Here is a 26,276-nt window from a genome sequence, read left to right as displayed (position 1 = left end):
TATATATATGTATATATGTATGTATATATAATTTTTTCCAAGATTGTGCATGCTATCTTTGAGTAATTTCCCCTTCCTGCTCCTTGAACCATGAATTTAGCTTCCACTTTGATAGAAAAAGGTCAGGTCAGAGAATTTTTGAGATAATTATCATTTATTTCCAGTCAATAGGGAAGCCTGAACAGGAAGTGGCCCATGTTGCCCTGACAGACCTACTCCAGCAGATCTTGAAGTTTATACCAGACTGAATGGAAGAAATCCAGTAAGAAGGATAATATCTCACCCTAGAATTGTACCTAAAAAAATGTTAGTAAGAATATCACAGGGAATAATAAGGATCCCTTCCAGCAAAATGAACTTGACTAGAGATAGGACATGTGAAACCAGGAGAAGAAAAATCTACAGATTCTCTTAAGAAAGCTCTAGGGTGGTCAGTAAATCATAGGATGTGAACCCAGAAGCTCTACATTCCATCTCCCTCCACCTTTGAGGCTTTCAGTGGTCTGAACTCTCATGCTTGAAATTCACTGTTTTGTCATCTGCACCTCTTCCCTCAGTTTCTTCAAGGTTCAACTTAGGAATCAATCAATAAACAGATAAACATTCATTAAGTGTCTACTATGTTTCAGCACTATGCTAGGTTATGGGGATACATAAAGAGGCAAAAGACAGGCCCTAGCCTCAAGGAGCTTATAAAATAGTGAGGAAGTGAACATGAAAATAAATATATGCAAAGCTAGCTAACTATATACAGGATAAATGGGAAATAATTAACAAAGAGAAGTCATTGTTATTAAAAGAGGTTGGCACCTCTTCCTATAGAAGGCGGCATTTTAAAGAAAGGCAGGGAGGTCAATAGTCAGAGTGAAGGGAGAGAATTTCAGATGTGTGCGATGGTCAGGAAGGCCCAGAGAGTATTAGCAGGCAACTGCAATTGACCAGCATAGCAACAATGATTATGGAGCTTCATTGTTCCCACCATAACTGCCCAGGTCCACAAGCTCTGAAGGACTTAAAAGTCTTCTGAGATGAGAGAGACAAAGACAGAGTCTTAAAGATCTAGCATTGAGAACCTTAAAGATTTTGAGGTGGGAGCACAAATCTCAGGAAGTAGAAGCTAGAACAAGAATCCATGGTTCCAGGTTCAAGACTAAGCAAAACTGAATGTCCCACCCAAAAGTACAGGGTGGGAAGGGGAGGGCAGAAACTAGTAGTGGTAAAAAGTCCCATTCTGTAACTAAAGTAGAGGAGATGAATGAATATAAGAAAACGTAGACCAGTCTCTGAAATTATGTTAGTCTAACTCCATAAGAACTTTGGGTAGAGACTCAAAGGGAAAAAAAAATCAATTTTCATGAGAACTACATGAATATCAAGAAGAAATTATGCAAGAGATTAAAAAGTGGGATAAAATCTCTGAAGGATTTTGATTTTGAATAAGTAGCTTAGAAGAGAAAGTGTTAAACCTTACCTAAGAAATGGACTCCCTGAAAATTAGAATACACCAAACAAATCAATGATCCTGTGAAAGAGCAATAAATATCAAAATGAAGTCAAAAAATTGAAAAAATAAAAGAAAATAGAAAGTATCTTATATCAAGAACAACTGACCTTGAAGTCAGATCAAAAAGAAATGATTTAAGAATCATTTCACTCTCTGAAAACCATGATAACACAAAAAAAGTCTGGACACTATATTTTAAGAAATCATAAACTGACAAAACTCATATCCATTAAAATAAGAGGATAAAGTAAGGGTAAAAAATATCTACCAATCACCTTCTTAATGGAATCCCAAAAGGAAAAGTACCAGAAATACAATAGCCAAAATCCAGATCTCCTAATCAAGGAGAAAATACTGCCATCTTCTACCACAGAGTTCAAGTACCAAGGAACTAAATGGATAACTTCACAAAATCTGACAACTGCTGCTTAAAACTAGAGGAGATAATGGAATACAATAATCTGAAAGATAAAGGTATACTATCAAGAATGATTTACCATGTAAAGCTGAGTAAAATCTCACAGAGGGAAAAAAGAAAAAACGCTTTAATGGAATAGGAGATTTTCTAACACCCCTGATGAAAAGACCAGAGCTGAGCAAGAAAAACTGAAACACAAACACAAGATTCAAAGAAATCTAGAAGTTATTGAGCAAGTGGAAAAGGCAAGAAACTATGCTAACATTCTAATAAGAGAAGAAGAAACAAGAATTCCTTTGGATCCTAAATGTCTTCAAAGGGTAATGAAAAAATTAAATAAGCAAAAAAAAAAAAAGATGTGCTGGTAGTAAATTAGTACTGTTTTGAGGGTTTGAAGAGAGAAACGATACAGGAAAGAAAAAAGAAGAAAGCACTAGTATAGAACAAAACAAGGATGTTAAGGTACATGAAAAGAAGAATATGTAAACATATAGGAAAGCATGAGGGGAGTGGATATCAGATGGACTTCACTTTTAACTGAAACTGACAAAGGAGCATTGAAAACACACACAAATGGATGGATGTAGAAATACATCAAACTCAATACAAGTTGAAATGGAGACTCATGGTTTCATAGCAAGTGCTCTTTTTGCATTCTGCTGTGGGCATGGAAATGCTCTTTTTTTGGTGGTCTCATCTGTAATAAGGGAAGGTGGGAGGAAAGAAACATTAATTAATCATCTACTATATGCCAAGCTCTATGCTAATTGCTTTACAAATATCTCAGTTGATTCTCACAGCAACCCTGCAAAGAAGGTGCTACCATTATCCCCATTTTATATTTGGTAAAACTGAAGTAAACAGAGCTTAAATGACTCACCCAGGGTCACACAGCTAGTAAGTATCTGAGGTTGGATTTGAACTCCGGTTTTTCTGACTCCTGACCCATTGTCCTATCATTCTGCTACCTCACTCACTCAGTTTTACAGTTGAGAAAACTGAAGTAAGCAGAGGTGAAGTAACTTGCCCAAGGTAGTAAGTGTCTGAGGCTGAATTTGAACTCAGATCTTTCTGACTCCAGACCCATAATTCTATCCATTGTGCCACCTCAGTGACAAAAAACTATTTTTAAAAAGAAATATATACCATTTTACAACATTTAAAAAGAAATACATATTAGTTGTCAACATGTACATAAACACATTTTAAAATAGAAATAAAGGTTATTTTAAAATTTAATTCAATTCAACAAATATTAAATTCTCACTGTGAATGAGGTTCTGTCCTAGGTACTGAGGATAAGAAAAATGAAAAATAATCTCTGCTTTAAAGAAAGTTATGTTCCTTTAGGGAAGAGGGGGAGGGAGGGAGGAAGAGTAGACATATTATATGTAAATTCAAGATAACTGGAAAAGGGGGTGAAAAGTAAAACTGGAGGAATAGAAAAAATACTTGTAAGAAGTAGCATCAAAGCAGGACCTTAAAAGAATCCAGAAATACTAAGAGGGAGAGGTGAAGTGATAATACATTTCAAGCTTGGAAGGACACTTTATGTCAAATGGAATGTAGAGTTAGACGACCAATAAACATTGAATAAAGAAGCTACTATGTGCCAGGCACTAGGCCATATGCTACAGACACAAAGATAAAAATGAAACAGCACCTGCTGTCAAGAAATTTACATTCTTTTGAGGAAGCCATGTTCATAACTATATAACAAATACTTTAAACAATTTTTGAAAGGATGATACTATCAACTGGGAAAAGTAGAAAAGACTTCATTCAAAAGATTATTCTTGAAATAAGTTTTAGAGACTATAAGGGATTCTAAAAGGTTGAGATGATGAGTATTTTCCAAACACAGAAGAATGCTAGTTTATAGACAAGGAGTTAAGTAATGGAATGGGATGAGTGAGAAATAGAAAGATGGTGAGTGTGGGTGAATTCTAGAGCCCATCTAGAAATCTAACGGTATACTGGCCATTAAGAGATGTAAGTATTGGGGCTGCTATATTATGCAGTGGAGAAAACAGTGGACCTGTAGTCAGGAGGATCTGATTTCAAATCCAGCCTCAGACTCTTACTAGGTGTGTGACCTGGGCAAGGAAAGGGGGGGGGGGGGAAGGGGAGAGAGAGACAGACAGAGACAGACAGACAGAGACAGACAGAGACAGACAGACAGAGACAGACAGAGAGAGGGAGAGAGAAGTGAGAGAGAGAGGAAGGGGCAGAGAGAGAGAGAGGGAAGGAGGGAGAGAGATTATTTTGAACTGGGAAGAAGAAGAGAACAGGCTAGTGATTCAGTTTTAAGCTTCATCTTTGTGCTTTGCTTAGTTTTGTTTTAATAGTAAAAATAATTAACATGTTGAAGCTGGAATATTTACATTTCTGGGTCTTCTATTAGTTGTTTTGGTAGGAAAAAGACCTGAGTTAACTCAGTCATCCTTTGTGAAGCTTTTCTCATTAAAAAAAGCTAATGCTCAAAGATATGGCTAAAGATGTAACTTTGATGCAATTTTGAATTCAATTTGATTGTGTTTCACACAGGTATATTTCACACAGGTATATTCTAATGAATCTTTTAGCTCAGAATCATGTGCCATTTACCAAGTCCAACTGGTGATTTCTGTGGGGCTCTGGTTGCTGGTACTATTTTTAAAACTGGTTAGTAAGTTACTGCCCTTTGGTTTAAGGAGTGAGGAATACTGACAAAAAATGATAAATATAAGTAGTACTTATGTATGTATATGGCTTAGTCAAACTGGCATTCAGCAAATTTGTAGTGAATTCCTTGTCTTCAGAGGTTGCCTTGCTTCAAAGGATTATCTTAATGAGGTGGCTGCTTCCCAAACGTACTTGGGTCAATTAATTCCCTGCAGAGAACTACCTAATAGTGACTTAAATGCCTAATAGTGGGTCATTAAAAGGGTGGCCCATTAATTGAGAGAACAACTGATGGTGTTAATTAGGTGATAAGGGGTGGAGAGAATAACAGTTGATCCAAAAAGATGAGTTTTAATAGAGAAGAGATTTGTGTGGAAGTCATTGACCTTATATTAATGTGTTGTGTGTAGTAATGTATCCTACATTGCATATAGTACTGTACTGTATTTACACAAATATTACTGTATTCTATACAGCTCACTATGTTGTCATACCTAAACTTGGCTGCAAGTTCTATCAAGCCAAAGTAATTGCCTCTGATTAAATTTTGCATCTTTTCCAGTACCTTGCACAGTGACTTTCATGATGGAATGAAGGGGGAGGGAGGAAGGAAGGGAGGAAGGAAGAGAGGGAGGGAGAGAGGAAGGAAGGGAAGGAGACAGGGAGAAAGGTAAGAAGGGAGGGAGAAAGCTAGGAAGAAAGGGAGGGAGAAAAGGAAGAAAGGAGGGAGGGAGGAAAGGAGGAAAAGAGAGAGGGAAAAGGGAAGGAGGAAGGTAGGAAGGAAAGAAGATGATAAAACTGTGAAGAATTTGTATTTTATCCTAAAAGCAAAAGGGACCCAGTAATAATTTCAAGGAGCTGAGTAACCTGGTCAGATAAAATGGATTTAAGAGCAAAACTCCTCTGTATCCTATAGAAAGACAATACATAGAGTGAGTAAAGTGGAATCAAAAGACCTGGATTCAAATTCTGACTCTACTAACATCACTGTAGCTGTAGGATCTTGGGCAAGGAACGTAAATTCTCAAATCCTAAGTTTTCTAAATGTGATGGCAATCAAATTAGGATCTTTTGCTGCTGGTGTCTTACTAAAAGTGCCTCTGATTGAATAATGTAATTAAAGATCTTTCCCACTCATTGATGGGCCTGCCCATGGAGGAAAGCTTGATTAGGAGAGTTGTTTTCTAGGAAGGTCCCAAGTACCTTATTTTTTCTACTGAGACACTAGGTCAGAGGGTTATGCCCTCTAATTCTAAAAAGTGTATAAATATTCTGAGGGTGAGGTTTTACTTTTAGGCTTAGTTTTTATAAGAAAGTTTGGGTGCCAGACAAGGACTCTGGGAAGCCACTTTAAAGAGTCCCCCGGCTTTGAAAATCCAAGTGTTAGTGCTAGCCCTTCTGCTAATTATGATCAGACAGTTAGACTGTCTGTTGAATTCAGAGAGAGGAAGCCATGTCTGTTGATCTTTGATTTCTCTGCATTTTCTTTGAAGGTCAAAGTGCTGCCTCCCCTGAACAAGGTGAATGATATATGTGCTTGGTTAAAGGAATGATATATGTGCTTGATTAAAGTGATTGTTAACTCCTCAAAAGTTGCCTTTCCTTTTATGAATGCAGATCTAAGATAGCAGCTCCCTCCCCATGTATATTGAGGTACTTACTATTACACTAAGCTATAAAATAGAAATGATAATGTATCTATAAACCTCACAGGTTTCTGAGGAAATCAATCAATAAACATGTATTAGCCACTTACTGTATGATGGGCACTGGATTTTCACTGGCAATACAAGTACATGAATAAAATCATCCTAGCCTTCCAGAAGCTCATGTTTCATCAGAGGAGACAACATATACACATATAGGCTTATACAAAATAGACATGCACCAAATAAATATAAGGCAATGGGGAAAGTGTGGAGAAACATCTGTTGGAGGAGGTGGTGCTTGAGCTGAGATGTGGTAAAAACTCCTTTTTATTGACTTAAACTTCAATGTCCAAAAGAAACCTTATATTTGGATAAATGGCAGCACATGCTCCCTCCTAAACCTTCCTTATATATAACTAAGCATCATCTGTAAGTGATGTCATTTTCGGTCTCTTTTGCTGATTCATCATCTCTGACATGATCACTAAGAGGGAGTGTCCCCAAGCATGCTTTATGAAGGCATGTTTCCTTCCGTTACTTCTTATTTTACACCTGATTCTTGTCTTGCCAACAGGTAAAAACTTATCAAGATGGAAATCGTTTGGACCTCAGGTCAAAGGAACTCTCCCATTTTAGTATTTGGGACAAAAAAAATAAGAAAAGGAAAGTCAATCTCAATCTGAAATACACTCCAGATTTCAGATAATCTGATTCAAAGGATTCAGAGAAATCATAGCTAGGATTCCATTGATCCAGGAGGGATTGGAAGCTCTCAGGAATGAGATTTTGAAAATACAACAAGGCCATTCCTTTGGTCAATGTGAGTTTGGAGGAAGGAAAGGGATTATAAAAATGGAAACTCTATGGTTTCCCACTGATCTTTCTTCAAAGACCTCCTAATCAGATTGGCTTAGTTAACAATCCAAAGGTATATATTTTTTGTAACTGCCAAAGCTTTTGATCTTTATTTGAAAACTAAAACTTATTCATTAGTTTTGCATTTTTCTTGCCAATGGTAAAGGCTGCCTCGTGAGAGAAGTGTGAAATGTTCAACCTTTGTGATCCATTGCATTGATTTGCTCCTATGTAGCCAAAAACCAAGGCATATGCTGGAACCAAGGGATTTCTCCATTCTCATCACCTCATTAGCATCTCCATGGGGTTTGAGCTGATTTGCTTTTAGGGACTTCAATACTTAGAGAAAATCAAGACTTCATCCTGCTATGCAAGAAAGAAAGTGACATCTTTCTGGAGGGTAGAGAGCAGGCAAGTGTTTCAGAGACAGAGAGATATTACATATGAAGAATAAGTATTATGTGCTTTTGTATGACCTGAGGGGATAGAGAACTTAATGTGTCATCAGAAAACTGAGTTCATGTCTGTCACTTACTAGCTGTAGAATTTTCAAGAATTAATTTAACTCATCTATGACTTAGTTTCCGTATCTATAAAATGTCTGTCTTAAAGACTTTCATCTTTTAAGATTTGTTTTACTTTTTATTTATAGAATAAAACAAGCATTTTCATAACAGTATAGTAAAAAAGACAATAGTACATGGAATTGCAAATCTACTACATATAACTTGCTGTTCCTTTCCAATATCCAACAAAGTTTACGTGTAAATTTCTTTTTTTTCCCTCCCCCTATCCCATAGGGATGGCCACCATTAGACACAAATGTGTGTGTGCATAAAATTATTCTGTACAGACTTTTATTTATCAACTTTTTGTCTGGATGCAGATAGCACTTTCCTTCATATGTCTTTTGTAGTTAATTTGGATATTTATAATAGGCAAAATAACATTTGCTCCAAGATCATCTTAAAACAATATCTCTGTTACTGTATACAGTGTCCTTCTTGGTTCCACTCATTTTATTTTTCATTATTTCTTGTAAATATGTCCATGTTTTTTCTAAGATCCTTGAACTCGGCATTTCTTATACCACAGTACTATTCCACAACAATCATATACCATAACTTATTCAGTCATGTCTTAAAGACTTTTAGAGGAATCGAATGAAAAAAAAAGAGATATGAATGCCATGCAGGTGTAGGTTGTCATCATCAGCATCAGCATCATCATCATCAAAGCCACCATTATCATTGTCATCTCTTCCTTATAATCCTGTTGTTTGATGGAGTTAAAATAGAAACTGTAGAACTGTACTGTTCTTCTTTTGTAACAAAAATGAAGGAAAGTAAGAAAATAGGCATTTGTTAAGCCTTTACTATGTGCCAGACCCTATACTAAGTGATAAATAATTATCTCATTTGATCCTCTGACTAATCCTGGGAGGCGCTATTATTATCTGAGGGACACGGTTTAAGTGACTTACCCAGGGTTACATAGTTGGTAAGTATCTGAGGCTGGATTTGAATTCAGATCTTCCTGATTCCATCTACAATAAGCCACCTAGATGGCCAGGTAGATTGAATAATAGTTTTATAATTAAATTAAAAGTGTGGGAGTGCAGGCTTATCTTCTACAGATTGAATGAGAGCATCCTTGAAGAACTCTATTAAGAAACTGGATCTCAATGTATAACAATACAAGTCATTCTTCAATTGATAAAGGGTCAAAGGATATGAACAGATAATTTTCAGAGAAAGAAGTTAAAGATATCTATAATCATATGAAAAAATTTTCTAAATCACTTTTGATTAGAGAGATGCAAATCAAAACAACTCTGAGGTATCAGATTGGCAAACATGACAGAACAGAAAAATGATAAATGTTGGAGAGGATACGGGAGAGTTAGAACACTAATTCATTGTTGGTGGAGCTGTGAGCTCATCCAACCATTGTGGAGAGTGATTTGGAATTATGCCCAAAGGGCTACAAAAATATGAATACCTTCTGACCCAGCAATATCGCTTCTAGGACTGTAACCCCAAGACATAATGAAAATGGGAAAGGGTCCCACACGTATAAAAATATTTATAACAGCACTTTTTGTAGTGGCCAAAAACTCGAAATCGAGGGGATGACCATCAACTGGGGGAATGGCTGAATAAATTATAGTATATGAATGTAATGGAATACTATTGTGCTATAAGAAATGATGAACAAGAAGACTTCAGAGAGGCCTGGAAAGACTTATAGGATCTGATGCCGAGGGAAAGGAGCAGAACCAGGAGAACTTTGTGCACAGCAATGACCACAGTATGTGAGAGTTTTTTCTGGTAGACTTGGATCTTCATAGCAATGCAAGGACATAAAAAAAAAAATCCAATTGATCTTCTAAGGCAAAATGCCTTCCACATCCAGAGGAAGAACTATGGAATTCAATCACAGAATGTAGAGATCATTTGTGTGTGTGTGTATTATGTTTTGGTTTCTTATGTGATTTCTCTCATTTATTTTAGTTCTTCTACACAGCATGATCATAGTGAAAATGTATTCAATAGGAATGTATTTGTAGATCCTATATAGAACTGTATGCCATCTTGGGGAGAGAGAGGAGTGGTGGGGGATAGGTAGGAGGAAAAAAAATCTAAGTTTTGTGGTAGTGATTGTAGAACATTAAAAATAAATAAAATGAACATTAAAAAAAAAGTTCACTGATTCTCCCCCCCGCCCCCGGTTAAGAATCCAAAAAAAAAAAAAAAGAAAAAGGAAAAAAAAGAAAGAAACTGGATCTCAACAATAACTTCCGGCATTCCAAGATATCATATCTTCATATTTTATTTTTGGAATAATGTTATCTAAAATCAGTCTGATTTTTGCCAATTAAAAGCAATTATAAATTAATAATAATATAAATAAATGTCTGATAAATAGAAATATAATTAATTATAATAATAAATTATTTAGAGTCTTTTAAAATTTGTGAAGTACTTTCTATAAAATACATCATTTGAAACCCCTAAGAGTCCTGTAATAATACAGATGCTATTATCATCAATTTAGAGAGGAAATGGAAGATTAGAGAAGGCAACTGAGCTGTCCATGGTCCCACAGTTAGTAAATATCAAATGTGAACTTTGAACCTAGGTCTTCATGATTACAAGTCCAGTATTCTATCCACTACTCCCCAGATCATCTCCTATTGTCTAATCATTTAGAGCTTCTTCAGAGTAAGAAGGTAAAAATGTTTATTAGTTTCATCCCAAAGATGTAGAGCTGGATAGTTTCATTGGTTAATTTTTACACTCATCTTACTTTTACAACTGAAAGAACCAGATGAATTCTAAGAATTCTTGCATCCTGAGAAGTATGCACATCATTTCCAGATCCTAGCAAACCATTTTTTTCTTTTTCACCTGTACGTAGTAGGTGGAGTAGTATTTATTAGACCCTTAATAAGTATCATTGCAATTGCTGAGAAGTGACTAGTACAGTGGAAAGATTACTGGACTGGGTTCAGTCAGGCTGGATTTGAATGTTCACAATTGCTTATTTTATTTCAGAAATTCACTTAAAACCTGCTTCTTCTTCTGTGAAGTTAAGGAGTTAGATTAGACCAATCACTAAAGTCCCAATCTATCTCTAAATATATGGGCCTATGAATTGAATCCCCCTTCCCTAGGAAAATGTTTCTTTATGCTCTCCGTTCATATTATTTTCTGCCTCTTTGATGACATTGTGGTATGTAAACTCTTTAGCTAAGAGTCTACTGTGAAATAAAGACAGGGTATGGTTGGGAAACATACCAATAATATGGATCGGTAAGTGAAACAGCCAATTGCTGAGAAAACTAGGAATTCTGGAGTCCCTATTCACTAAGGAAAGGTGCTAGGAAATAAGGAAAATCTCTGTAGTTTGAATGCTTAGAGAACACCTCTGCAGGATGACTCCCGCCCACTCCCAATCTCCACTTGCATTTGATTATTCTCTTGACAGGTATGAGGAGAATGGTGGTTAATAATAATAATGCCATTTATCTCATCAAAATAGGAACACTCAAAGAACCATCATCAATGCCTACGATTTCTACAAAGTCCTCATTTGTCTCAACAGTCGCAAAGACAGGTAGGTGGCACATCTCATTTATCCAGCATCAATAGCAAATGAGCTGTTCTATAGAGGTTACTTTTCTAGATAACTGAAGTTTAACCCTCTAAATATCAGATTGGCTTTGTTTTAGCAAGCTCAGATAGAAACATCTCTAAAATATACTAATGCTTCACCGACTTCTAAAAGAAAATTTAACTTTGTTATAACTACATCAATTAATACTAAATTGTAATGAAGTTAATGATTATTTAGGTGTGCAACTATGTTTACCCCTACACAAGATAGCCCCAGATAGCTATGCTTTTTGAGATGAGTCTGCTTGCTTATTATTTTCTCTGAATTATTTTCTATATTACTATGCCTTATTATTAGATTCTGCTTCCCTCTGGCATTTCATGTTTCTTACTTCCTTCTTTCCTTCCATCCTTCCATCTTGCTTTTTCTTCCAAGTTTCCTTCATTTTACTTCCTTTCCCATCCTCATTCCATCCCTTCCTTCTCTCTTTCCTGCCTTCCTTCCTTCCTTCTTTTCTTTTCCTTTCTTTCTTTTCCTTTCTTTTCTTTCCCTTTCTTTCTTTTCCTTTCTTTTCTTTCCCTTTCTTTCTTTTCCTTTCTTTTCTTTCCCTTTCTTTCTTTTCCTTTCTTTTCTTTCTCTTCTTTCTTCCTCCTTACCCTTTTTTCCTATTTATCTTCCTTTTTGGACTGAGTCTTTTTATCTTACCTGAATTGGAAATACAGGGACTCCACAGGTCCAGTCCCCTCAGATCAGGAATAGGAGCTTTGACTTATTGTTTCTGGACTGGACTGGTTTATCCCTCCTTCATGTGAATTTAGTATGAACTTACCACATATATATTTTCTTATCTAAGCAGAAACTCCTTCAGGATAGGGACTATCTTGCTTTTATACTGGTATGACCAGAGTCTAGCACAGCGCTTGGAACAGAGCTAAAACTTAAAAAAATACATACCGATTGATTGAAAGGCATGAATAACTTCCTATGATTTCTTAATCACCATCAGCCTTGGTCATAGGTGTGTGCAGTCTGTTTCATTAAGGGATATCTCCAGAGAATGTTATTATTTTTATTATTATTAAAATATATATATACATATATAGATTGGTGTATATATACATATATATGTATACTTATACATATATTATTAACTTATATGTATGCAAACCTGTATGTGTATGTACCTTATATGAATATGTACCTTATATGTATATATTATTACCTTATTTGTATATGTATATTTATACATATATTATTATCTTATATACATAATTAATACTTTAATAATTATTAAGGTATATATACATACATATAGATAAGATATATATACATACAAAAAGATTGAATACTTAATCATAAAGAATTCAATCACAAAGAGAAAATAAAAACATTTTTTAAATTAAAAATTAAACTTTACTTGTAAAATAAAAACAAAAATAATCCATAAAATCATTTTCTCCCAGAGTCATATCTCACCCTTAATTTCCTTTGGCTACTCATCATTATTTAATCCTGTTAACCCACCATTCTTTTTTATTGAAAATAAGCTCCTATGCAACAGTTTCTATTTTCCTAATTCTCCAGGGGATCATTTCTTCCTCCTGCCTCAAATAGAGACATCTAGTATTCATCTCACTGTTGAGCCCTGACTCCTCTTTTTACTCTTTCCTTTGAAGACCTCAACCCACTCTTACAATTTCAAAAGTCATAGCCATATAAATTATTTTCTTTTTTTTCTTTTCTTTATCTTTGGAGGCAATCAGGGTTGAGTGACTTGCCCAGGGTCACACAGATAAGAAGTGTCTGAGTCAAGATTTGAACTCAGGTCCTCCAGACTCCAGGGCCAGTACTACATCAGTTGTACAACCTAACTGCCCCCACACAGATTCCTTTCAAATGAACCTCTTTTGCCCAGGCTCTACACATTTCCAACACCTGCTAGGCACTTCTAGCTTGTTATTCCATTGTCAGCTCAAACTCAGCATGTCTAAATTAGAGATCATCTTCTCTTCCATTCCTGCCAAGCTTTCTTTTGTCAATAGGAACATCATTCTCCAAAGTACCAAATATTGAAACTTTAGAATCACTCCCAATCACCTCTAGTTCCCATAACATGATGTTCATAATTTGGAGATATTTCACTTCTTGAAATGTTACATTCACATACCTCCAGACCTGGTATAATAGAAAGGGAAATGGATTTGGAATCAAAGACCTTGAGTTCCAATACCAGCTTTGCTACTTCTTATTATCTGTATGACCTTGGGCAAGTAACATAACTTTTACAGGTTTCCATTTCCTCATCTGTCAAATGAATGAGGTTAAACTCAGTGGCCTCTAAGGACCCTAGAGCTATAGATACAAATATAAATCACAGAACCAGGGGCTTTGGAACCAATCTGACTGCCCAGAGGTCTGATTTTTTCAAATGCCTTTGTTGTCAAGATGGTAGAAATAAGTAGATGAACCAGCATTGTCAGTAATCAAATGCACTGGGTCATTGATTAGCTAACACCAAAATGCCTGATTCAATAACTCAGATTTCCAGCTTTTGACCTGAGATGATTTTTAATATTAACATTAACAAAAAAAACTTCGTGATATTATTAAAACATATTTATTTTCTTTGCAGAAAGAGGAACTTCCCAAACTGAGAGACCAAGTAATGCTTCCAAAACCACAAGCCTACAAAGTTCAGATCATCAATTTCAGAGTACCGTGTCAACCACACAAAGCAGTAACAAGAGCAGTAAGTAATGGGGATGTGTGTTGATGCTTTGAACCATGATGACTTTTCTGCATAAACCTTGAAGCCTTAGTGTTAGCATAAGCAGAGGGATCATAGACAGAATAGCCACTATGCCCCAGTGATGAACTACAATTTTGAAATCATTTGGAAAGACTAGGAGGAGAGAAAACTTTCAGAAGAGTAGAAGAACAGGGCCTCCAGACCGACTACTGTCCACAGGACTGGAACCTATGTCATCCTATGAGAGAACAAAAAGGAATGAAGTTCAAAAGTAACATTCACAAAGAGCAGGATTGACCATGTCACTGCCTTGCTCAAGAAGTTTCAATGGCTCCCAATTGCCTTTAGGGTCAACTTCATCGTTCCCAGAATTTACAACCTTCACAATCTGCATCCAGTTTATGTTTAGGTTAACTACATCTTACTCCCTATAATATACTCTAAGTTTTATACAAACTGGCCTATTTGTCATTCCCTGCATATAACATTCTGTCACCCATTTCCATACCCTATATCTGAAATTCTCCATGGATTTCTATCTCTTGGAATCATTAGCTCCTTTCAAGACTCAATTGAAAGGTCAGCTCTTTGAAGAGGCTTTTATTGATTACCCAGATTGTTAGTGTTCCTCACCATGCCCTGAAAATCACTGTGTATTGTGAGATCTCTCTATCTATATCTATCCATCTATCTATCTATCTATCTATCTATCTATCTATCTATCTATCCACATGTAGCTATTGATATATCTATCTACCTATTTATTCCTATCTCTCTATCTCAGTTTATAGTGTATAAGTTGATACACTGTATATGCATGTATATATGTACATATAGAGAGAAACATTTATGTATATGTGCAGTATATACATATGAAAGAATTTTTATAAACTTCTTATCATCCCCTAGTAGAATGTATGTACTTTAAAGGGATTGCCTCCTTTTTTGTCTTCTAAGTAACCTATTTGAGGTCAGCCACATCTATGTAGCTCTTTGACATATGTTAAAATAACTGCTCTTCAAGTGGCTTAAAAACATATCCCCACATAGAACTATTCCTTAATAAATGAAAGAAAATTTGATCCCTTGATAACCTACAGATTTCCTGGCAAGATAAAAGAGATGAGATAGCTACTGTCCTCCTTTTCTATCTGCCACCTTATTAAGCCATTCAGATCCTCATTCAGCTCTCCTATTGGGGGAAACAGTATATATGTAACTAATTCCATGGCAGACATCCCCCAGTATATATCTGGTTTTGCCTTCAGTGTTCTCACTGATGACCATGGACTCAATCTGAGGATACCAGTATAGCAAACCTGTAAAATGATCAAACATTGAGCCTTCTTGGGTTATTGAACAGCTCGGTAATTGAGTAGAACAACAGACATGGAGTCAGCAAGACCTCAGTTTGAATCCCACCTCAGACACTAGCTGTATGATCCTAAGTCCCTTAACTCCTGCCTGCCTTAGTTTCCTTTTCAATAAAATGAAGATAATAATAGCACCTATTTCCCAGGGTTATTGTAAAAATCAAATGAGATATATATAAAGTATTTTTCAATAAATGCCACTAATTTTATCATTAAGGTCCCCTTTCTCTCACACATCTAGTAGAACAATGTTGAAGAGTCAAAATGACAGATGGAATGATTAAAGCTGGTGGTAGCAGGAGGCTACTCTTTGTGTTTGCCTGACTGCAAAACATTTGTAGATCTAGCCTTCCTCTACAGATCTGATGATTGAAGTCCACTTCCTTCTGATTTTGGCCAGTCTCTAGTTAGGTTAAGTAAGTGGTGAGGGCAGCTAGCTAGGTGGCACAGTGAATAGAAAACCATGCCGGGAGTCAGGAACACTCATGCCTCCAACACCTATTAGCAGTATGGCCATGGGCAAGTAATTTAACTAAGTAATTCAATTTCCTCAACTATAAAATGAATTGAAGAAGAAAATGGCAAATCACTCCAGTATCTTGGCCAAGAAAACCCCCAATGGGGTCGCAAAGGGTGAGACATGATTGAAAAATGACTGAACAACAAACCAGTCCTTATATTTCCTTACTTGTCCTTTGTTTTGTCATTCTTGCTTTCTATTGCTGTGAAGATCAAAGGATCAGAGAATCCCGAAGGCATAAGGTAACTTAGAGGACATTTAGCCTGACCCCTCCAGTCAGAGAATAATAGATCTAGAAATGACAAGGACCTTAAATATCATATAATCCAGTCCTTCATTTTACAGATAAGGAAATAAGGAGACAGAGTGATATGACTTTTCTAAAGTCACACTGGTCATCAAATCATATGGTCATGGATATAGAGCTGGAAAGGACCTTAGAATTCAATGAGTTCAACCCGTTCATCTTACAGATGAGGAAACAGTAGTACAGAGGGGTTCACACCTAAGATCACTCATCTAGTAAGATTCTGAAGTAGAATTTCAATTCAGTAGTCCTGCCTCCAAGTCCATTGTCCTATCCACTATCCTACCTAGCTGAGCCAAAATTTAAACTTGGGTCCTATGACTCCAGGTTCATTACTCTCCATTACAGGACTAAAAGGTAGGTCTCTTGACTCTCAGTCCACTGATCTTTCAGTTACAGTTTACAATAACTGCTCTATACTTCTAGAAAACTATAATTGGAAAAAAGTTTAAATGATATTTAGATTCCTAGGATAGGTAGTTGACAACTGTAGTGAAGAAGAAATGCCATAGATGTCACTGGAATGGAAACCACATCTACCATATAAAGTTTTTGCATGAGTTAATTACTCATTGCAAAGCACCAACGAATGATGCATCACTAATCAAAAGGAATTCTTTAGTCGATGATGCTCTAACAATAACATAATTTTTGAATATCTCAGTGGTATCTACATATAATGTCAGTGTCAAATAGTAATACTTTGCACCAAATATAAGCATTGATTTAAAACGACTAAGATTTGAATTATATATACATGCATATATACGTATATATGTACATATGTGTATAACATCTTTTGATGGTACTCCAATTTCTATGAATTATATTGCATAAGCATTATTATGTACTTACCTATGGGTTGAATGCTACTTATTATTATTTTAAAATAATAGTTTACATCTATAAAGACATTTCAGGAGGGGAAATGGATTCATTGACCTTTAAGTGTATTTATTTAAATTCAGCTAGTCTAGCATTTTAAAAAATAATATGTAGATCAGACTAAAGAGTTTCCATTTCTGTCCCTTTTTGCCCATGTTCACTAGACCATATTTCCTATGAACAGGTACAATATGGTTCATTTTGGATGAATTCATAAACAAGCATTGATTAAGCACCAGGAAGTATGTGAGCTATTGGACATAAAAATGCAAAAAGATAATCTTCTCCTCAAGTAGATTAAATTTAACAGAGGAATACAGAACCTATGTGAAGATGATTTGGGGAAGATATTAGGATACTCTAAAAGTTTTTGTTATGTTCAAAGCCCCCAAACCTGGATCATCACTATTTTGCAGATGAGAATTGAGTTTAAAAAATCACTTTTTAAAATCTTACTTCATATTTTATTTTTTCAATTACAAGTAAAAACAATTTTAACATTCTTTTTTAAATTTTGGATTATAAATTCTCTCCTTCCCTTTCCTCAACCCCCCCGCATTGAAAAGGCAAGTAATTTTACATAGGCTATACATGTGTAGTCATGCAAAATATGTTTCCATTTTGTCATTCTGTGAAAGAAAATACAGACAAAAAAAACTCCCCAAAAATGAAGAAAGTAAAGGAAAGATACCTTGCTATGCATGTGAGCTCTATCAGTTCTTTCTTTGGAGATGGACAGTACTACTGAATTTTCTCGAATCAGTGTATTGCTAATAATAACCAAGTTATTCATAGAAGATCATAATGTTGCTGTTACTGTATGCAATGCTCTCCTGGTTCTGCTGGTTTCACTTTCCTTCAGTTCCTGTAAGATTTTCCATGTTTTTTTCAGAGAGCATCCTACTCACCATTCCTTAAAGCACAGTAGTGTTCCATCGCAATCATATACAATAGTTCAGCCATTCCCCAGTTGATGGACGTGCCCTCAATTTTCAATTCTTTGCCACCACTAAAAAAAAAAAACTACTAGAAATATTTTTGTACACATGGGTCTCTTCTTTTTGTTGTGTTTTTTTATCTATTTGGGATGTAGACCTAGTAGTGGTATTTCTTGATCAAAGGGTATGTGTGGTTTTATAGCCCTTTGGGCATAGTTCCAAATTGTTTTCCAGATTGGTTGAATCAATATCCAACTTCACCAATAGTACACTAGTGTTTTAATTTTCCCACAGTTCCCTCCAACATTTACCATTTTCATTTTCTATCCTACTAGCTAATCTGACAGGTATGAGGTAGAAGCTCAGAGTTGTGTTAATGTGCATTTCTCTCATCAATAGTGGTTTATAACACAAAAATTCACTTTAATAGATTATTCAACAGCATTTATTAAGCATTCACCATTGTCAACCACAGTGAGGAGGGTTACATGAAAAGTAAAAGGTTTGGTTCTTCCTTAGGAATTGTCAAATCTCACTTCATGCTCATAACAGGGCATATCCTCATAGGTAGGCATTAGCACTCCCATTTAGCATACGGAATTCTGAATCCCAAAGAAGTGCAGTGGTTTTTCTGCTTACTTCTGGTCCAATGTTCTTTCCTACAAAAAATTTAATTCTATGTCTAGGAGGAAAAAAATGGTTCTTTATCAATTATTATACTGAGAAAATAAACAGGGGAAGGGAACACATGTATAACTAGTTACAGAGACACCTAAAAGCAATGATCAGTGGAAGAGCATCATGGACTTTAGTCAGGGAAGGCTCCTTGGGGGCAGTGAATTTTAAGCAGTTTGAGGAAAGAGGGATATAGATGGGTGACAAGTGATATATTCCAGAATATGAAGGTAACAAGTTATTAGAAAGCTATTTCTGCTGGCAGACAAAAATTTCTCAATGCTTACCTACTAGGATCCCATGCGTGTGTGAGATTAGGACTAGTGAAACACCCCTCTCCCATTTATATGGAAGAAAATAGAACTGAAATCTCAGGGCCCTCTCGGTGGGCTCAGAGACCCATGTAAGTAGGCAGATATTGAGGAATTTCAGTCCTAAAGCAGACTCCAATCTTGAATGACTCACTATAAAAAAAATGGTATAAATGTTCCAGGCTTAAAAACAATAACTTGGAAGTTGTGTGGAAAAGGTAATTAAAATAATAGCACATTTTTTTCTATACCTTTAAGAGTGGAAAAGTACTTTCCCCCTGAAAGCCCTATGAAGTTTGTATCATCCTCATTTTCCAAATCAGGAAACTCAGGGTTAGAGATGGAATGACTTGCCCATAGTTATAGTGCTAGTAAATGCCAAGGATGGGACTCAAATCCAGGAGTTCTAATCCTAAAACCAATGCTGTTCAACTAAAGCCCTGATTACCTGATGATAATGAAATGTGAGGGCTTCAGAACTTTGGTCAATACAATGATAAACTATTATTCCAGAGAACTGAAGAAAAAGCATTCTCTATATCCTGACAGAGAGGGAATGGACTCAAAATACAGAACAAGACATAGATAGATCTTTTTATATGGTCAATGAGAAATTGATTTGATTGACTACGCATATTTGTTATGAGCATTTTATTTTTCATTTTACATTCATTGCATAGAAGAGAGGGTAGTAGGAAGGAAAGAAAGCAAATGCGTGTGTGTGTGTGTGTGTGTGTGTGTGTGTGTGTGTGTGTGTGTGTGTATGTGAAGGGGAGTGTATTAGAAAAAGTATTCAACTGAAACAAGTGAGTCATGATCCAGAGCTGGGGCTCCAAATGATATCTTCCTGTTAGAAATGGGAGTCAGTTCAATTGATATACAGGATGAAACATTTCCTTCAAATCTATTCAGACCTGTTCTTCTGGCAGAAAAGAAAATTACTTCACTTCCTTTCCTCAGTATCTTCTCCCAATTGTGTATTTCCTTGGTCCAGTTAGGGAAAGAATAGAATTACTGAGTTAAAAAACTTCATCTCAGTAGTTATGATATGACCCAAAGAACTTTAATTCTCCCTGCCCATCCCAAAAATTTACATTCTATAAAATCCATTAAACCAGGCCCTTCATCTTAGAGCTCCACTTAAAATTAAACTTAAACAATCAAGTTTTAGAGTTATTCTCAAATTGTTAATCTCAGATTTTAGAGATGGAAAGAATCTTCAAAGCCATCAAGTACAACCAAATCATCTTGGAGCTGAGGAAATTGAAGGCCAGAGAGTTGAAATGACCAGCCCAGGTCACAAAAGTGACAAGTGTAATAGGCAGGATTTTAATCTAGTTCCTCAGATTCCCAATTCAGCATCTTTGCTGCCTATCTTACAGGATCATTGTGAGGCCCAAGTAAGACAGCATATGTACAATAAACCTTAAAGTTCCATACAAATATTGCTATTATTATTAAAATTATTTCTGTTGCTGCTGTTATTTCTACTCTACCACAATAGTTATAAATAATAAACCCAATTCCTGGCTTTTCCTCACCTGCCCCACTGTATCTGTATAAATGCAGTTTATTGTCTGTCACCGCAGGCTAGTTTTTGTTGGGCTCTCACAAATGTAAAATATTCAAGAAGGTACTTCAGACTTTCTCAATGTACCAGAGTCTAGACATATCTAGAAAGCAGTAGCATACCAATGAAAAAATGAGGCTTATGAAAATGAATACTGCATTTAACCACCACTGGTCAGTAAGCATTAAGCATACTTTAATATAAGATCCATTGTGCCCATATTAAAAATTCAGGGGAGAATAAATCAGCAATCAGTCATTGGTGTTACTTTGTAGATTCTCAGCTCTAAAGCCATCCTTCATAAAGCTTCATTTTTAATGGGGCTGTAGAGACTTGACAATTTTTGGAAATCTATGGTTGTTTACCTGAATCCTATGAAACTCTACTTGAGAGTCATTTGTATTGGTCAAATACCACTTGGGCACAGTCTTTTGGACAAAGATCTACTGAGTCAGTTTTTATTCCCATTCCACTTTTAAAATCATCCCCCAGCAGACAGACATCTACCTAGAAATTCCAAAGTGGCACCTTTCCAAGTAGAAGATGTATATTTGTGTTTTGTTCTCCTAATTTTTTATAAAAGCTGGAGAGTGGTGTCTGAGAAACCATTTGGAACTTGTATAAGGTCAAGGAAAAGAGAAATGCCAGAAAGCAAAGAGCTGGAGTAAAGAAAAACAACAACTGGGTAACTGGGGCTGCTTCCATTTAAAATAATAGGGTAAAGCTCAGTCCAGTTTCACATGCAGATGTTCATATTGTCTAGAACTAGAAATAATGCTAAGAGTGGTTTGGAGATTTCATTGCTTTCTGGATGAAAACAGAATGGGTCAAAATTATTTCTCTAAAGAGAAAAGTTTGCTTCTTGTTGCTAAACTCACTTCTTAAGCCCATTTCTCATCCTTTCTTGTATAGTATCCTACAAAGCACATTAATGAAAAAGGAAGGACAGTGGAGGGAGGGGAGGAGAAAAAGGAAATAAAGATTATGGTCTTTCTGACTCAGTAGAGACAGGGTACCATGCATTTTCCAAACGCTTGGCCATCCATAATTATCCTCTTTCCACAAGTTACCTTAATCCCTAAACACATTTGGTTTAAACTTTGGGGTTAATTGAAGTTGGTTCTTATTTTCCACAAACAAGGGTGCAGACATTTTGATGTGGAAAGATCACAGAGTTAATGGAAGCAATCTGTTTCCCTTGTTCCAGACATGTGACGCTAAATGGAGGATGAGCAAGGCTTACCACAGTTTGCATTTGTTGGGTATATTTGAATCTCTGAGCCAGATGACAAGTGTGCAAAGTTCATCTTATTTTAATTTCTCTATTTAAATTCATATATTTTAGGGAAATGTATAACTTGTGTGTTACTGATCTGTTTATAGTTAACTCATAAAACATTTTATAAGTCATTAGAACTCCAAAAATATTCTCTGGGGGTGCCCCCATTAGAATCAGGAAGTCATATTTTACAAGGAGTAAAGGGATTTGAACTTCAGAAGACTGAAATCTCAAAAAACATTAATAAGTTATAAAGTATATTATATCCTTCAATATATAATATCCTTCAATTAAAGATGAAATGGAAGCTCTGAATGGAAGTCAAGGAGAGAATCAGCCAATTAGTTTCATGAATCTGTAAAGCAGAGTTCATTGTGAATACAGTTCAAGCGTATTGGAATCTGCTATTTAATTTTGTGTGTAGACACAGTTCTAGGTTAAGGTAAGGTAAGACCGGGAAGTGGAGAGTGGGATAGAGATCTAGAGTTTGATCACAATGGTAGTGATAGAGCTAAATTTGGGATTTCTCTCTGCTAAGAACTTGTGAATCTTATCAATTATATACTCTGCTTTCTGTTTCTACTACTTCAGTACAATTTTCTTCCATGACTTCCTAAAAAGTAGTATTTAGAATTTTTATTTAGCTGTATTTTCTGTAAGATTTATGATTCTCAGATTGTTTCTGAATATTTGATCTTCAAGTTCAATAGCCCTGATGTTGAAATCTCATGTTTTCATTTTATCTTGATATCTTTCAAATTTATCCCATGAAGTTTTTCTACCTCAACCTTTTTGACTGAGACTGTTATTCTTTTAATATAATTTACTATTCTGAAGATATTATCATAATTTTTTAAAATTTTCTCCTCTCTTGTTGGTCTTTTTTATGAATGATTTTCTGAATCATTCAGGAATTTATTTAATTGTTCGTCAATCATTCATTCATTGGTCCTTATAGAAATTGCTATAAGGTATTCCCTTTCATTAGAGTTTTCAATGAGATTATTTTACTATTTAGTGCTTATTATTTATACTGACTCCCTTTCTTGGTTACATAATATATTAAAATTATACTACAGTAAATAATACATATACATTGAAAAATATATGTAGTAGTATCTTTACTCTAATAAATAGCATCTATGTAAAACCAAATGCTAGACTGATCTATAATGGACAAATGCTAGAGGCCTTTCTAATAAGATCAATGACTGAGCAAAGATTTTTCTTGTCACCACCATTATTTGATAAAATTCTAGAAATGCTAGCTATTGTAATAAGATGAGGGGGAAAGAAATTAAGGAAATAAACAAAGAGGAAACAAAATTATGACTTTTTCCAGATGACAGAATTATCAAACACACAGCCCCCTGGGCCGCATTATAGCCCTCAACACACCAAGTACAGCCTGAACCAGATTAAAATGTAATTGGGAAGCATTTAACACAGTAAATAAACATACAATAGAATACAGATAATGTATACAGATAATGACTTTCTAAGTCAATATGAGGCCCACAGGAATTCTTATGTATAGTTTATTGACCACCATTTCTGTTTGAACTTTACACCTTGACTTAGGAAACACAGGAAAGTCAAATAAAAATTAATTTCAAAATTATTTATTTGACCTAGTCAACAAACATTTGTTGTTTTCTATGTGTTATGTATGCAGATCAGCACTGATGATATAAAGAAAGATAATAGTAATCCCTACACTCAAGGAGCCCACATCCAGATGTTGGAAACATCATGTAAGAGCTAGGAATTATGGTGGGTGAAATCTGAAATAATGAGGAAATAAAGATCTGAGTTTCTGAGCATTATTAATTTATTAAGCAGTGCACACCAGTGGCATGCCAAATCAGGACCAGGTCTCCTCAACTTGGTGCTGGATTCCAAATAAAAGTAGAGATAAATGTTTATGCATTAAAGGATAGGAATAAACAGGATACAATGCAGAACGGCTAATTAGGTAATCAGATTTCCAACTGGAGGAAAGACTGGGTGTTTCTTTTGATTGGGAGTAGGGAAAATAGACAGATATAGCTCCCTGAAATCAGGAGGGAAGTGCGTTTCACTCTCCCCTCACACAAGTTCCTGGATTCAATAAAAAAAAATAATAACGGATTGACCAATACAGGACCAATCTCCTGATAAGACGTGTGAGTTGCATGAGCTGTATAATTGTGATAAAACTCTTTGAATCAATCTCAGATCTGACTGAATTTCTGGTCAGCATAACCTAGGTCCTTAGATAAGGGTCTCTGAGCAACAGGTAGAAGTGGTCCAGTTTTCCAGTCACATAGGGCTAGGTTCAAACAATGTAAGGAAGTTTTCTTATAATTCTCATAATCAAACTTTTCTCACAAAACAAAAATTGGACTAGATCCATAATTGAATAAAAAAGAGAACTGAGTTAGATTCAATGTTGAGTTACAAAATGGAGTCATTGTGGTTCACTTAACTCCCACAATTCTCTCAGTACATAAATGATATATACACCAAGGATGAAAGGGTAATCTGGGGGGTGGGGGGGGGGGAGAGAGGAAATAGCAGCTGGGCCTCCTATAAAAAGAAGGGATTTGAACTGAGTCTTAAGAGAAGCCAGAGAAACCAAGAATCAAAGTCAGCAGGAATATTCTAGGCATGGGGAATAGTCACAGCAAAGTCTCAGAGAAGAGAAATGGGTGTCATGTTTGAGGAGGAACAATGAGTAGGCCATTTTATATGAACAGTAGAGTATATGGAGGGAGGAAAAGTAGACAATTGTAAAGGTAGGATGGATCCAAATGATGAAGCAGTTAGGTGGTGCAGTAGATGGAATATTGAATGTGATGTCAGGAAAACCTGAGTTCAAATCCTGTCTCAGACACTCACCAGCTGTGTGCCCATGGGCAAGTAACATTACTTTTGTTTACCTTCGTTTCCTCCTATGTGAAATAAGGATAAAAACAGCACCAGCTCTTCAGGGTTGTTGTGAGGGTAAAAAGAGATAATATTTGTAGTGTTTTGCAAACCTTAATATACTTTATAAATGTGCTGTGACAATGATGATGATGAAGAAGTAATAGTGTGGATGCTAAACAGAGGATTTTATATTTGGTCCTGGAGTCACAGAGCCACTGTCATTTAGTGTGTCAGTGGTGACATGGGTTAAACTCTGCTTTATAAAAATAGCTTAGGTGGCTGGGTAGAGATTGGCTGAGAGTGGGGGAAGATGTAAGACAAGCCAACTAATTAGAAGGCCATTGTAATAGTCCACGCAAGAAGTAATAAGGGCGTGAAATAGAATTTTGGCTGTATAATTAAAGAAGAAACATACCCATCAGTTTGCACCTTTAGAACATCATCTCCCATCTTCTCTAGCAAATCATTCCCATCATCCTCTTCACTCTCCTTCTTTCAGTGTCTTCCAGTCTAATAGCTTCTTTACTGCTACCGACAAAAGTGCTAAAACCTCCCCCATCATTGAAAAGTCCTTACTTGAGTCTACCATACTCACTAGCTGCTATTTGACGTCTCCTCTCCTTACCAGATAAATTTCTTAAGAATGTTAGCTATGATCAGTGCCTCCATTTCTTTTTCCATTTCTCTTCTAAACTTTCTACAATCTGGCTTCCACCTTTATCATCCAACTGAAAATTATCTCTAGAGTACAGCCTTTTATTTGTCCAATCTAGTGATGTTTTTTTTTTCCTTCTTGAGTTTTCTTCAATATTTGACACTGCTGATCAAATTCTCCTCTTCTGTACCCTCTCCTCTATGGGTTTTAATAACTATTCTCTCCTGGATTTTCTTCTATGTGCCTGACTGCTTCTTCTCAAAAAGATCATTTGCTGCATCGTCATCAGATCATTAATCTTAAATACCCAACAACCATGGATGTTCCACAAAGCTCTGACCTGGACTTCCTTTTCTTGCCTTTTTATAGCATGCTTTTTGTGGATCTCATTGTCCAATTATTATCTTTATGCTTATGATTTCCAGATCTCTATATGTACACACACACATACACGTACACATATACATATACATGTTCTATACATATACACAAGGACAGTCCTAGTTTCTTTCCTCAGTTACAGGTCTGTCTTTTCACTCTCTCAAGCCAAATATCCCATTGACGTCTCAAACTCAAATACAAGACAGAACTCATAATCTCTCCCTCAAAGTCCCTCATTCTTTCCAACTTTCTCCTCTACATCAGAGCCCTTTTCATTCTAAAGCAAAATAAATAACATCTACAGAAGAAGTTATACTTTGAGGTAGAGACTGTGGGAAATAAATGACTGTGTTTGGGTTATTCTGATTCATTCAGATGGTACTTGAATTACATGGGTGTGGTGGGGCAGGGCAACGTAACAAAGTGTAATACTCTGCTGGTGCAAAGGTATGTGCTGGAATTCTGTGCTAATGGGGGCCCAAGTAATCGCTTCAGGGGAATGGAACAGTTTAGC

General features: G+C 35.9%; 1 protein-coding gene across 4 annotated transcripts in view; it reads left to right on the top strand.

The window, feature by feature from the left end:
- The window catches only part of EMCN (endomucin), a 154,690-nt gene that overhangs the window by 63,911 nt on the left and 64,503 nt on the right, over positions 1-26,276 (top strand). For all 4 annotated transcript variants that reach the window (XM_072624229.1, XM_072624230.1, XM_072624227.1 and 1 more), the window contains exons 4-5: positions 11,135-11,209; positions 13,842-13,958. In XM_072624229.1, coding sequence (XP_072480330.1) covers positions 11,135-11,209; positions 13,842-13,958 — 192 coding nt within the window. The remainder of the gene's footprint in view (positions 1-11,134; positions 11,210-13,841; positions 13,959-26,276) is intronic.

Source organism: Notamacropus eugenii, chromosome 7 (genome assembly GCF_028372415.1).
Source record: "Notamacropus eugenii isolate mMacEug1 chromosome 7, mMacEug1.pri_v2, whole genome shotgun sequence".
Classification (NCBI taxonomy): Eukaryota; Metazoa; Chordata; class Mammalia; order Diprotodontia; family Macropodidae; genus Notamacropus; species Notamacropus eugenii.
The sequence above is the reverse complement of the archived record's forward strand: the minus strand, read 5'-3'. Positions and strand labels throughout refer to the sequence as shown.